We start from the raw sequence: 14,064 nt of genomic DNA on the forward strand, positions 1-14,064 counted from the left end.
AGTATGCTGTTGCGTAATTTTTCGCTTCAATTAGTAAAATGTTATTAATATAATGTAAAACTAAGATAAATAATTATGTAAGCTTACAAATAGGAAATATAGCGATGCTATAGTCACCACTAAAGGTGGACATGGCGAACCGCACGCATGCGCATTTATTTTTAACTCCAGCTCCATTACTAGAGGTCGGCTGTCAGTATCGTGAAGCGTCTCTTGTCCTGTGTGAGATCCAGCTTCCTACTTACCAACGATACCTGGATTTAATTAATTGAAGGTGGTAGCGGTAGGTGGTAGCGGTGGTTGTGGTAGGTGGTGGTCATGGCGCAACACATGGCTCTACTGCCTTTTTGATGAAATTTATTTTTAGAGTGTTGAGTCCTCAACTGTCACGGCTGGAATCCCTGAGCATCTCCTGCCGCCTTCTCGCATAATGGCTAAATAATGGCCGCGCGCTGATAAAGGGAAAACACCTATAAAAACTTATTTAAATAACTCGTAAAATATGTAATACTTAATAATATCGCTAATAACAGTTATCGGCCAAAACGCAATGTAATTCAATAAATTTTTGGCTCCATAATACTCACCATGATTGAATAAAAACAAAATCAAAAGTTGGTGGTGACTTTGTGTTTTATTGCAGAACATTTACATTATAATATCTTACCGTTGAAGTCATAGTGAAGAATCAATACATGTGAGCCCTCTAGCATCGAGTGTGTCCATGGGATCACTTAACATCAGATGAGCCTCCTGCCCGTTTGCTCCCTGTTCTATAAAAAAATTACATACTTAGAATCCAATCTACGATGAGCAATTCTGTTAAATGCCCGCACTTAATTTAATTTTGAAATACGGTAATAAAATGATATTTTTAATAAACCTAAAAACATACTATAACATGCTGATATTATATCTTTTACTGATGTTAATACCTTATTATCTAAGTTTAAAATAAACATTCAAATATAATTATTTGAATCACCGTTACTAAGTTGTATTAAATCGTTTTTTTATACAATATTGACTTGCTGTCTTTGTTTTCATTAATTGAGAATAGCATCGAACAAAACTATGTTTTTTTACAAAATTTTACATATGTAACACATCAATTTCTGTCTGTGATAATATTACAAAAAGACTTTGATTAATTATTGATTAAACTTTACCAATAAGTTATTCATAATAATCAATTAACAATATCTAAAAAAATCTAAGAAAGTATTTAAAATATACAAATTTCATCATGCGATGAAATAAGATATTTTTTGTATCGTTAATTCAATGTAAGACACATATTTAATTAAGCTTTAATCTCTGCTTATAAGTAATTTAATAAGTCCATGAACCTGTATGTAGTTAAATATTGAGTATTTAATATGGAGTGTTCAGAAAAAATCGTCGAGGTGATACGTGATATAAAAAATATCCATTTCAATAAGTTATTATTTCTTAGATTGGACACATATAGACTACAAATATGTAGTAGAACAGAGGGCTCACAGTGTGACTGACAATGCAAGCCGCCATTTTTGTGTCACGTTAGATTCCTATCACGATCAAGTATTATAACATTTATATTTCCCGTCACGTCTTGCAATTTAAATTTATGTAATAATTATAATATCACTCTCTAATATCCGGATTATAATGATTTATTGTAAAATAAAAACAAATGAGTTTTACTTCATTACATGTAAATATGTAATTTAAATAAGTTGCGTAATTGTTACGTCTTAACAGTAATGTTTCGCTATTTTGTCATTGAAGTAGGTATTTTAAATGATTATTTTCTTCAATATTCTGCATAACTGTCGATTTTTATACTTTTTTTGTTCGCAATAATAATAGTGCAATTTTGTCAAAGACAATTGAGAGAGCGATTGAGACCGATTGAAACCGATTGAGAGAGAGTAAGGGAGATCGAGAAGAAAAATAGGCTATTGGCTGATGTATTCATTTAGTTAATAGTTACATATTAGAACTTTAGATCGCTAGTCTGTCGCATAACGGCTCGTGCAGCAAACGCATCTTTTAAAGTGAAACTTCTTTAGAATCGTTGTGATTTCAAACCGGATGCAACGGAAAAAGCGACAGTAAAAAGAGACAGAAACATATATTCATAAGATTTAACGTGGGAGTAAATGAGATAGATAGAGAAACTTCTTTAGAGTCGTAATTTCAAACCGAATGTAATGGAAAAAGCGACAGTAAAAAGAGACAGAAACATATATTCATAAGATTTAACGTGGGAGTAAATGAGATAGATAGAGAAACTTCTTTAGAGTCGTAACTTCAAATCGGATGCAACGGAAAAACCGACAGTAAAAAGAGACAGAAACATATATTCATAAGATTTACCGTGGGAGTAAATGAGATAGATAGAGAAACTTCTTTAGAGTCGTAATTTCAAACCGGATGTATTGGAAAAAGCGACAGTAAAAAGAGACATAAACATATATTCATAAGATTTAACGTGGGAGTAAATGAGATAGATAGAGAAACTTCTTTAGAGTCGTAACTTCAAATCGGATGCAACGGAAAAACCGACAGTAAAAAGAGACAGAAACATATATATTCATAAGATTTAACGTGGGAGTAAATGAGATAAATAGATAAACTTCTTTAGAGTCGTAACTTCAAATCGGATGCAACGAAAAGGCGACCTTAAAAAGAGACAGAAACATAAATTCATAAGATTTAACGTGGGAGTAAATGAGATAGAAGGCATTATACAGCCTCTTTTTACTGCCGCTTTTTAATTTAATCGAATTTCAAACTTTCCTTGTAGCTTTTGCCAAATTAAACATTTATATTAAAATTATAAATTAAAATTTATCATTAAAATATACTGTTTTTAAAGAAAAGTTTAATACATTTAGATAGTGAAAAATGTTTAATTTATATATGATTAATTATAAAAACTTTGTTTTTGAAGGTTTCACTTCTACCACGTGTGAATTGCACATATGTTTTTTTTTATTTATATAATCATTAGCACGTACACAGTATGTTAACAGTTTGAATATACATATACAAATACATGAAGTGATCATATTATACTGGGGCTTTTACCTTAATTAATTTACAATGAATTTTCACTTCTGACATATGTACTTCGTACGGACGCACTTTTTTATTTATTTCACCATGCAACTCTTTTCCCTGAGGTCGTAGGTTCAATCCCCAATGTGCATTTAAAACTCGCGCAAAATTTCGAAAGGAAACCGGCATACATTAAAAAATAAAAAAAACATATGTGCAATTCACACATTGTAGAAGTGAAACCTTCAAAAACAAAGTTTTTATAATTAATCAAATATAAATTAATCATTTTCCACTATCTAAATGTGTGTGTTCTTTAAAAACAGTATATTTTAATGATACATTTTAATTTATAAGTTTAATATAAATCTTTAATTTGGCAAAAACTAAAACAACGAAAGTTTGAAATTCGATCAAAAAAAAAGCGGCAGTAAATAGAGGCTGTATAATGCCTCCTATCTCATTTTCTCCCACGTTAAATCATATGATGAATTGATGTTTCTGTCTCTCTTTACCGCTGCATCCGGTTTGAAATCACGACGATTCGAAAGAAGTTTATCTATCTCATTTTCTCCCACGTTAAATCATATGAATTAATGTTTCTGTCTCTTTTTACTGTCGCTTTTCCGTTGCATCCGGTTTGAAATCACAACGATTCTAAAGAAGTTTCACTTCAAAAATGGAAAAGTCGACGGTGTGTGTCAGGCAGAGAACCTACTAGAAATGATGACAGACCAGATACAGAAATCTAAGTCCCAAACCTACAAGGTTGGAGTGCCATGGCTACGTATGGCCTGAATAATAAGTTATATAGTTAATCGTTTTTGCTTTTCAGACAACAGGTATAAATCAGTCGGTTAAATTTAATTGAATAACCGAAGAAATATTAATGTTAAAACTATCACAATTAAATAAATCAAGGGTAAACTTGTGAATGTCTCAAAGTATCTATTACAGTATCTTATTGTTTTATTCCAACCACAAGACCTTGTTCAATTGAAGCTAAGAAACCTGATCAATTGACTTGTAGTATGAAACAATAGTAATTCTGCAGTATTCGTGGGTAACACTGAAAATTAAAAGAAAAGAACTGGCCAGTTAGAAACATTGCTGATGAAATCTTTTTAAATATCAATTTTAGAACACTTTGGTAACCTAATGTAGTATATTGCATTCAATTGTCATTCGTTTTTGTGAATTGGCGGCAAATCTAAAAGTCTTGTTACACGTAAAAATCAACCTAAAGCCGGGTTTCCACCGCGAGCGGAACGGACCCATTAAGGACTCGGTCTAACTCGCAAGCGTAAACTGCATACTTGTATTCCCACCAACATATAGTCGAGGGGAAAGGACTGAGCGAGCAGAAAGAGTTGAAAGGAACTCGCTCAGTTCTAGGGAGCGGAGCGGAGTAATTACGGAGTCCGTTCAACTCGCAGTGACAAATTACATAGTAGCGTTTCCACACAGAAAGTGCTGAGCGGGGCGGATCGAACGAGTAAAAAGTGATTGAAACGAGTCCGCTGTGGCAAGGTCTTGCCGACTAGTTTGAAACGGACTCGCTCGCGGTTTCCATCACCCGAAATTGTTCTCTACTAAGTACTAACCCTGCAATAGTTATTAAATTTTTCATCGTCTAAATCGTAGAATAGCCTATATTCCCCTTTCAATGTTCTTTCTCGAATGTGCTGGCATAACCAAAATCTCCGTCTTGCACGTTTTTTTCTATGCTTAAGATAATATGTACTTTTTCTTTCTGTATACATAATCACTGTCTTCACTTGATCCCGTGTCACTCGACAACATCGCAAATTCGCAACAAAACACAAGGCACGTTCAAAACTCCAACTGAACTCGCTCTCTGTGTAAACTGATTGTTCATTTTCCATTTCTCATTTTTCGTTCAGCTCGCTCCGCTGATTCCTCTCTCTCATTTTCCTTTTGCAGTGGAAATCAACAGACAAATCTCTTTGTTGGTGGAAATGTAAACCTATTTCATTTAAAAGGCGTCCGTCCCGCCTAACCATTTCCCACTCATTACCCTTTCGCGGTGGAAACCCGGCTTAACGCGAGAAAATTTTTGGTCAATGATGTAATGAATTATTATGACTTTCCTTGTGAGCTTACACAACAAGCTATGATAGGCTGCGAATAGTATTTTTTAATGAAGCTCCATCTTATGACACTGTTTTTATTTAATTTACAAATGGTTAACGAGTTTTTTAGAATTTTTTAAATAAAGTTTTAACTGTGTGTTGAGGGATAGGCGTTATAAAACATTTGCACCTCATTGCCTTATAGGGGTAGAGACAGACTGGTGAAGAAACATAGAGTAATGACTCTGGCTAACTTTAATAAAAACGATATAATTAAGAATAATAATTACTAAAGAATTCTGTTATAGAAATGTAGGTACATCTTTGAATTTCTTATCGATTTAACTGTTTAAATGACATTAAAACAACGCAGAATAAGATCGTGAGTCCTAAGCGTTAGTTGGTAACATAAGTGCTTTCGTTAACTTTACAAATATCAGCATTGACCATGTTCCTTCTTGGACGCGTGGCTGGTAGTCTCTTTCCCTACAGTATGTCTAATATCTCTCCCTACAAGGGTTCTGATGACTGGCCATTAGTTGTCAATTAAACTAATAGACTAGCAATGTTTGTATAAAAATAAATATATCGCAAACTCTGTTGCCACTGATGAGAGTCCTTGGCATCAGTAAGAGAAACTTCAATAATATAAAACATAAACCAAGTACTGACAGAGCTACAGGTGATTCTCATAGTTATTGGAATTGTGCACATTCTATTTTAATTTTTACCGGTTTTACAGGTGAATGACTATTCTCGCCAGGCCATAAGCACCGGCAGATGTGTGCAATTGATCTCGTGCCATCTGTTATCAACGTTTTTTAATGGCATGTGTCAATGCACATGGCGAATACCTTTAATCAATAATTGCGATTGGTAATTTATTCTTAAACATCGAAACTGCAATGTATTTTCAACGTACAAAGTATTTTGGTGAATAAAATAGTTGTTCAAAACATTCAAATGTTTTTATTCTCCCAATAAATAAAGTTTAAAAATAAAACATGACTAAATGTCTTACATACTACATATAATTATTTCGTAAAAGACTCAATGTTCATTCATTTGTTTCTTAATAACCCTATGAATACCGGTAACTAGTAAAGGCCATATAACGTCTTACCTAAGCTAATTTATTGGACATAATATGGGATACACTTTTTAACATATAAAAGTTATTTCAACGATTCACCTGTCGCCCGGGTACCTGCTCCATACCCATCTCTTCAAAAAAAAAAGTTCTAACCGATCCCAAATTGAATTCTTTTATGTATTTCAGTAAATGTTTTAATCTCTCACTTAATTTTTTGTTTAAATATTAACGGTCCTTACGCGATAAAAATTTACTAAGAAGTTTATTTATATCCTGAAACGTAGGTTTCTCCAGCACTATCTATCAAAAATTGTCATATATTAAACAGGAAAAACAGCGGAAGTAAAAAGCTAAAGAAGTAAAATTACCGGTTTTAATAATAAAAAATAGCCATAGGCATGCCTACTAGTAAATAATTTGTAAGAGCCACAATGAAAGTGAACTGATAGTTATAAAAACAGCTACAAAAAACGTAAGTTCAATGATTGATGTTTTTTCAAGCTATTCAATATTAAATCATTGGTTTTTGTAACTTTGCAAAGGTTTTTAATACATGCATTTAAGGAATAATATTAATTGTGATTGCAGCTTTCTCATTTTTTTACATATAAACAGGTATATTTTATTTATTTAGTTTTGAATATACCCTATGAAATTAAGAAATAAATAGAACACTGAAGCAGATTTAAAAAGATAGGTTCCTGTGGCAATGTACCTTTAATGCTAGAAGCAATTCCTCGCAAAACCTAAGAATTAAATTCCATCAAAAATAATATTTACAACATTTTAAATTAAATAAAAAAAATATTATACTGTTGTTATTTTTGAAAAAAAAAAAGATAATACATAGTATTATGTATAGTCACACAGGTGTTCGTTTCCCTCGCGCCTCGCGCCACAGTTTTAATCTAAGGCCAGTATCTTTTAAAGACTTCGTCAAGGTGGACGTTCGGCATTTTGCTGTGGTAAATTATCTTCAAAACTCTGTACGTAGAGGCGTATAGATGGTTTTGAACCAAATAAAGACATTGTGAAGTGATAGTTAAGTGAATTAATGTGTTTGTAACACTCGTGGGTAATTTGTGCTAGTTTTGTTAAGTTTTCTCGAAGTTTTCGTCTAAATTTCGAGTAATACTTTGACTCAACTAAACAATTGGATTAACTCATATTTGATTTGGTAAGATAAAAACTTAATAATTTATAAGTTAGGAAATTGTATACATGCAAATTGAGCACAAAAATACGTTAACAAATTTTTGACAATTTCGTCGGTTGGCGTCCTTCCGAATTTGAATTTCGAACGTGAAGCGCATGCTAAAATTCTGCATTTTAATTAATGAATTGTTTAATGAAATTAATACGGAAATAACATAAAATCCCACGTCATCGGCGACAAATAAATTTTGTATCGGAAAGCAAAACTGATCTCAAGGCCATCAACATCATCTGTCTTGACGTCACATCGCATAGGTATAACTTATGTAAATTAATATTTACATTACCTGGGCAATCTGTTTATTGTTAACTGTAAATAACAATTGAACAGTGCATTAGCACAAGATACAAACCTTTTATCTAGTTATCTTGACACCATTTACGCCTCTCATAGGACGTCAATAGCATCTAGGTATAATATATATATTTTTTTTGATTAGTATTAAAACTAATCGAATCTTGTGTTTGAGAAAGGAAATCAAGCAAATTTCCTCCAATGCCATTTTAACCAACTGTTATTGGCTATCAGAAAAAAAATAGCTCCAGAGTTTAATTTCATAGTTTGAAATTCAGTCTTTAGCTCTTCCATACACTAACTAATAAATACTAACATTTCTATTAAACAGACGCATACTAGGTAATCTCATTTAAACAGTTAGAATGTTCTACGTTAATATAGAAAAAAGTTAGAAATAGTATTGATAAATGACCATAATATTAAAAAAAAGTCTTGTTTGGTATCGTGGCCGTGCCTTCTATGAATGGTATGTTAGCGGCCTAGGCTAGGTTGGATATAGGCAATACCAGTTTGTGGAGGTCACCGCCCGCCGCCAGAGGACGCATTTACGCTTGGGTCCGCATTTTTTATTTAACCTTTTCATCTACCTGCTTTCCTTTACGTATATAGGTTTAAAATATGCTCTTTGTAAAGATGAGACTGTTAATTATGACAAAAAAGGTTATTTATATATACGTTAACTCGGGGATTCCTAAAGTGAAAGACAAACCCTTGGGGTCTAAATCAGTTTTCCACAGCTCATATTTTGAGTTGCTATAGATTATGACAAAAAAAGATTATTTATATATACCTTAACTCGGGGATTACTAAAGTGAAAGACAAACCCTTGGGGTCTAAATCAGTTTTCCTCAGCTCAACAATATGCTTTAGTTGATTTTTTATTATGTCCATAAGTTCTTAATTGATGCCCAATCAATTTGACCAATTGGCACAGGGGCGGTTAGTCTATGATTTTTCGTATACAAATCAGTTTTTTAACGCCAATGTGATAATCTCGAACGGATATTTTTCCTAGCCCCTTGGCCCAATGCATACAGCGGGCATAAAAGTTTTAAATTACTATTTAATTTGTGTTACGTGTACTAAGTCGTTAAAGGAGTGACTAATTGTCAATTAATTAAGTAAATCTCGACTAATTAATAATCGGACACAACACACTAATAGAAGTAATATATCGTATATTTTTACAAAATTTAACCTCTGTACTTTAGTTCATACATATGTACTAAAAAACAATCGTGGTAACTAAGTAAGTAGGTAAGTTACCAGTAACAAAAATTACTTTATTTATTATGTATGTTGCCTAATCTATACTATAATAATATTATAAAGAGGAAAGGTTTGATTTTTTGTTTGTTTGTTTGTATGAATTGAATAGGCTCCGAAACTACTTGGCAGATTTGAAAAATTCTTTCACTGTTGGAAAGCTACATCATTCCTGAGTGACATAGGCTATATTTCATTTTCAAAAAAATAGGCATCCTTACTAAAATTACGATAACATTAACATTTGTTTATTATTTGATACAATTCTAACAGATGGCGCTGAGTTAAAGGTAGTAGTTTGGCAAGACGACGTTTGCCAGGTCAGCTAGTGAATAATAAAGCGCATCTTTTGAATCAACATTGCACCAACACGGCAGGTAGAGGTCACTGACCTTCTTATCTCACTGGGGTCAATCAAGTTGTTTAGAAGTGAAAGTACATTTTTACCGTTTTTACGATGCACCATAGTTCTCATCTCACGTTAACTTTAGTTCAAAGTACAAAGACTATATTGGGGTCGTAAATAAACTTGAATAATACTTAAACTGTGTGATATATTACTACTTATGTAATAGGAAGTTATGATTCCATTAAGATACATAAGCACATAAGTGTGACGAGGATAGTATTATAATATATAATACCTTTACTTAGAGATCAGTTTATTAGTATTTTTTGCAAACCATTTTACTTTATTGAAGTAATTAATATAATAACAAACCTTATGTAATAACTAAAATATATTATTAAAAGGAGTCCCTTTAGGCAAGGTTATTAGTTATTTTTTTATAATAGCTATTAATTGTTATTGCGGCTATATTCAGGCATCAATAGCAACCAGAATTAAACTCATTTTACTGTATATTTTTAATACTAGGTACATAGCTTAGAATCTGGGGTGGCAGGAGCAAAAAGAAACCTCCAGATACACTCGATATTTTACATATACATATTTTCAAAAACAATAAAATTATCACATACGATGATTCTGAAAACGCTTAAAGTTCAAGTTATAAAAACTTTTTATAATATTAAATTTATCGAAGACTAACCCTATTCAATAACTATGATATTAACAACAATAATAATACAAAAGGAGTATTGAACTACTATTTAAAAGCTATGTAAGGTAAATCCTCGAATATTACACTAACGCCATCTTGTCCACTATAGGGGATACTGGACAAGATGATGAAGATCGCTAACATAAAGTTATTTTAAACATAAATACAAAGAAGTGAGATTAAACTAAAACATTAACCCAGTTTTGCGTAAACAATTTGCCCTTATCAGTCAACTGATAAAAATAGCAAGTGATAAATACGTCATGTATCGCATACACAATTGGGATTAATACAAAATCAACTAGTCGGCAAATTCGCTCGGAAATTTTAGTGCATATCTACAAACTAATAAAAACCAGTACGCAGTACGAGGCATTATAATTATGTCTTTATTAATAAATCTATACAAAAATGGTTAGTAAGCACTTCTTAATATGAGCATTAGTTGTGTTCATATGTTGTAAAAAATTAAGTTAGTTTAGTGGACTTGTATTGTATCATCCCTTTTATGGAAAAAGCATGCATATATTTTTTCTCTTATTTTTGGCTGATTTTTCTCAATGCACTATACAAATGCCGGGATGATAGGGGTCTTACGTTAAAGGTACATAATTTTTCTTGATGTGACGTGAAGTGCCTTTTTTATTTTTATTATGGTCTTGCCTTCGTTTTCATATTTAATGGAGGGTGGTTATAGCCTTCTCCTAGGGGGTCAGCCGAATTGAGGAGGAGATTATGTGAACGTAAAGCTTGGGAGATCTGCTAACCAGCATAAAATAAAACTAGTAATTAGCCCTAAAGTAATATAGAAAAGGTGATACGCGTAACACTTTTACCTTTACTACGAAGTATGTCGGTTCAATTCCCGCGACTAAACCACTTTCGCCATTTGTTCGAACTACACAATGCTGTGTGAAAGATTCTCATTACAGATAAGCTTTTTAAATATCAATTCATTGAAGTTTAGATGCGCGTGTCAGTTAAAGAAATTTTATATTGTTTAGTATTTGTGTAAATAATAATTATTAATTATTATTGGTGTCATTTTATTGGCGTCTTGTGTTGATATCCCCTGTTCTACGTCGGCGTTTAATGCGTTAGCATTGGGGATGTACATGTTTTTATCTTTTTATCAATACACAATACATAAAGATTTACAAAGAGTTATCGTTAAAATGAAATAAAATTATGAACATAATGCATTCATTTTAAAATATCAAAATCGGGAAATAATCCTAATTATGAGTGTTGACTTGTAATAAATTAATAAAATAAACTAGCAAATGTATGACAGTTTAGTAAAAAATACAACATTTATCAAAATATATTCAAACATTCTAATTTCTAAACGTAACTATCATGATCCATGCAAAATAAGTGCAAATGCAAACGTGAGCCGTGTCACAGTAGTTGCTCAATGATCAAGTTACCGTCACAAATCAGGAGGGAGGAGAGGAAGAATTGCTGCTAGTCTAACTTGGCCTGCCAGAGGGACTTTTGACATGACAACGTCTTAAAATTCGATGGAGCACGCACGAAAAAACATGACGCATGCGGCGTTACCTCGCTTGTGACGCATGCGGCATTACCTCGCTTATGACGCATGCGGCATAACCTCTGTTCAATTTAAGGCTTGAAGTGCAAGCGAGAGCGCTGTACGAGCGACAAAGAGGCACAATGGGCTGCCTTCGGCAGCGTTCGTTCTTTAAAAAATTGACATAATTGTATTTATGAGTACAAATGAATGTAACTTGATCAATTCAATTGTGAATTCTATTTATTCCATCTATATAAATCCATAAAAAATATCCATAAAATTTAATTAATTCTTTTGAAAAATGCAACCTTTCATCATCAGTATTTTCTTATGAAGATGTCACGTTCAACTATCGTCAGTAAACCGACTTTACACACAACCGTTTTTTTTTTAATTTATAATAACTTACCCATTTACAATTATGTTTGATATCGTATTGAAATTGTGTAATACGAATATTATTAGATGTTATCTTTTCCACGTCGTTATCGTGCAACCTTGGTATTCTGTATTTAGCTACGTCTATTGATAATTCAAATTTACATATTTTTCAAATAAAATATTTATGCACATTATATCATCGTGTTTATTCTCGTGAACGAACTTGAATTGATTACTTCACAGAAACGTTTTTTTAACAAAAATTACTCCTCTCCACAATTGTTGTATTATTTATTTTTGTGTTTTTATTTAACATAAACACATATTTGTGAACTTAACATAAAAATAATTTCTTAAACCATATTGCATATCCGTATTTGCCAGATATATGATATATGTCTGGCTCACCTTTTAGAAAAAGTTAATGAACACACGAATTTCCCTTTATGTATATTTACGCCATTCCGATTTGTTACATATATACTTTAAAAGAGTGAAATGTATATTTAGCGATCATTTTATTGATCCTTTATATTAATTTTAACGTTAACGATAACTATTTAAATCCAGAAAAAAAATGATACACGCAGCTATTATAATATGTAAAAGGCGTACTTAAATAGATTGATTAATTGTTACTAACTTTATACATTCATATTATGCCAAATATTCTACCGCTGGGGTCAAACCCAAATAAATTAACTAAAGTTAATTTATTTGGGTTGTAGGAAGGTTTACCTTCATTTGTTTTATTCTTAGATTTTCAACTTCAAAAACATAATTTGAACGTGTGAGATTTCCCTTTCGTACTACAAAACACTAAAAGATTTTAGCTACGGAATAATATTAAAGTTATGTTTACTTTAAATTCAGCATTTCTATATTTGAATGGTGGGTAAGAGCAACTACTTATTTAAATTGCATTTATAAGCGTTTTGAAAATACATTTGACAATGTGTAATTTTTTTATGTGCAAACAATACAGTATTGTGATGTGACCCAGTAAACATGCGAAATCAGTTGCATTGTTTATTTCCGCTGTGGTAGGCATATTGTAAGCTTTGCCACATTATAAAGTCACGTTTAAAAAAAATACATATCAAACTGCGAAAGACATTAGTCGATTTAAAAAATTAATTAATTTTATGTGTAATATTTGTGTAAATTATTAGTTTACGGTATTGAGTTATTAATTAATTGCGTTTAAGGAAAAAAACGTACCTATCTTTTTATTTATATTTTACGAAATATGACAAAGATATCTTATTGCTGTAGCTGTACTATTTGTTGTAGATATTTTATTTATTTGAATCTAAATTTCAGGATTCGCGATGCGGTGTTGACCCCGGCGTGATGATGAGGCTCGAAGCGTCTGAGAAGCAGCATCGCTACCACAACCTATTAGATGATGATCATGCCAGTATGTATCTCAAATATTATTTTGCACAATAGTGTCAAATTACTAAAAATAAAAGTTTTTTTATGAAATATCAAAGAGCAAAATATTTTTAGGAGCAGATGGCGAGAAATATATTTTACTTTCGTAATGGCATCAATCAATATGTTTAAATAATAATTTACATTTGTAGATAAAACTTTATACAGTAACTATATACGTATACAGTGACACGAAGAAATTTCATAATGTACCTACGTTTACAACGCAATTACAGTAATTACAAAACAAAGGCTGCATTCCGAATACTCACTTTGGCCTACATTTCCGAGGAGATTGCAAATCTAGACGTATTTAACATAATATCAATGTTTTCAATGCGGTTCGAGGTTCGAGTAATTGATACTAAGTTTTTTTTTTAAATTTCTTCTTGATTAATTTTCTGTTTAGGCGTAAAAATTTAAGTGGGCGCCTAGCAGATACTATTGACGCCGGAGCTAGGCACCACCTGGCTTAACGAATAAGTATGTATCTCAAAACTCAATACAGCCAGCCAAAAATTTTAAAAAATATTCACTTTAGATGCGTCTTATGAATGTCAAAAATGTTTACAAAATTCGCGAAAGAGCAAAACTACCAGGAGGCCTTTTTCTGAGAAGAACGGGCAAGAAACTCA

At 32.0% G+C, this 14,064-nt stretch overlaps 1 protein-coding gene across 1 annotated transcript in view; it reads left to right on the plus strand.

Annotated features, from left to right (window-relative positions):
* The first annotated feature begins 7,158 nt into the window (after positions 1–7,158).
* Positions 7,159–14,064, plus strand: part of LOC110991907 (echinoderm microtubule-associated protein-like 2) — a 45,577-nt gene continuing 38,671 nt past the window's right edge. The window contains exons 1-2 of the mRNA XM_022257494.2: positions 7,159–7,408; positions 13,316–13,412. Of these exons, the coding sequence (XP_022113186.1) occupies positions 13,346–13,412 (67 nt within the window). The 5' untranslated portion in view covers positions 7,159–7,408; positions 13,316–13,345. The remainder of the gene's footprint in view (positions 7,409–13,315; positions 13,413–14,064) is intronic.

Source organism: Pieris rapae, chromosome 19 (genome assembly GCF_905147795.1).
Source record: "Pieris rapae chromosome 19, ilPieRapa1.1, whole genome shotgun sequence".
Taxonomy (NCBI): domain Eukaryota; kingdom Metazoa; phylum Arthropoda; class Insecta; order Lepidoptera; family Pieridae; genus Pieris; species Pieris rapae.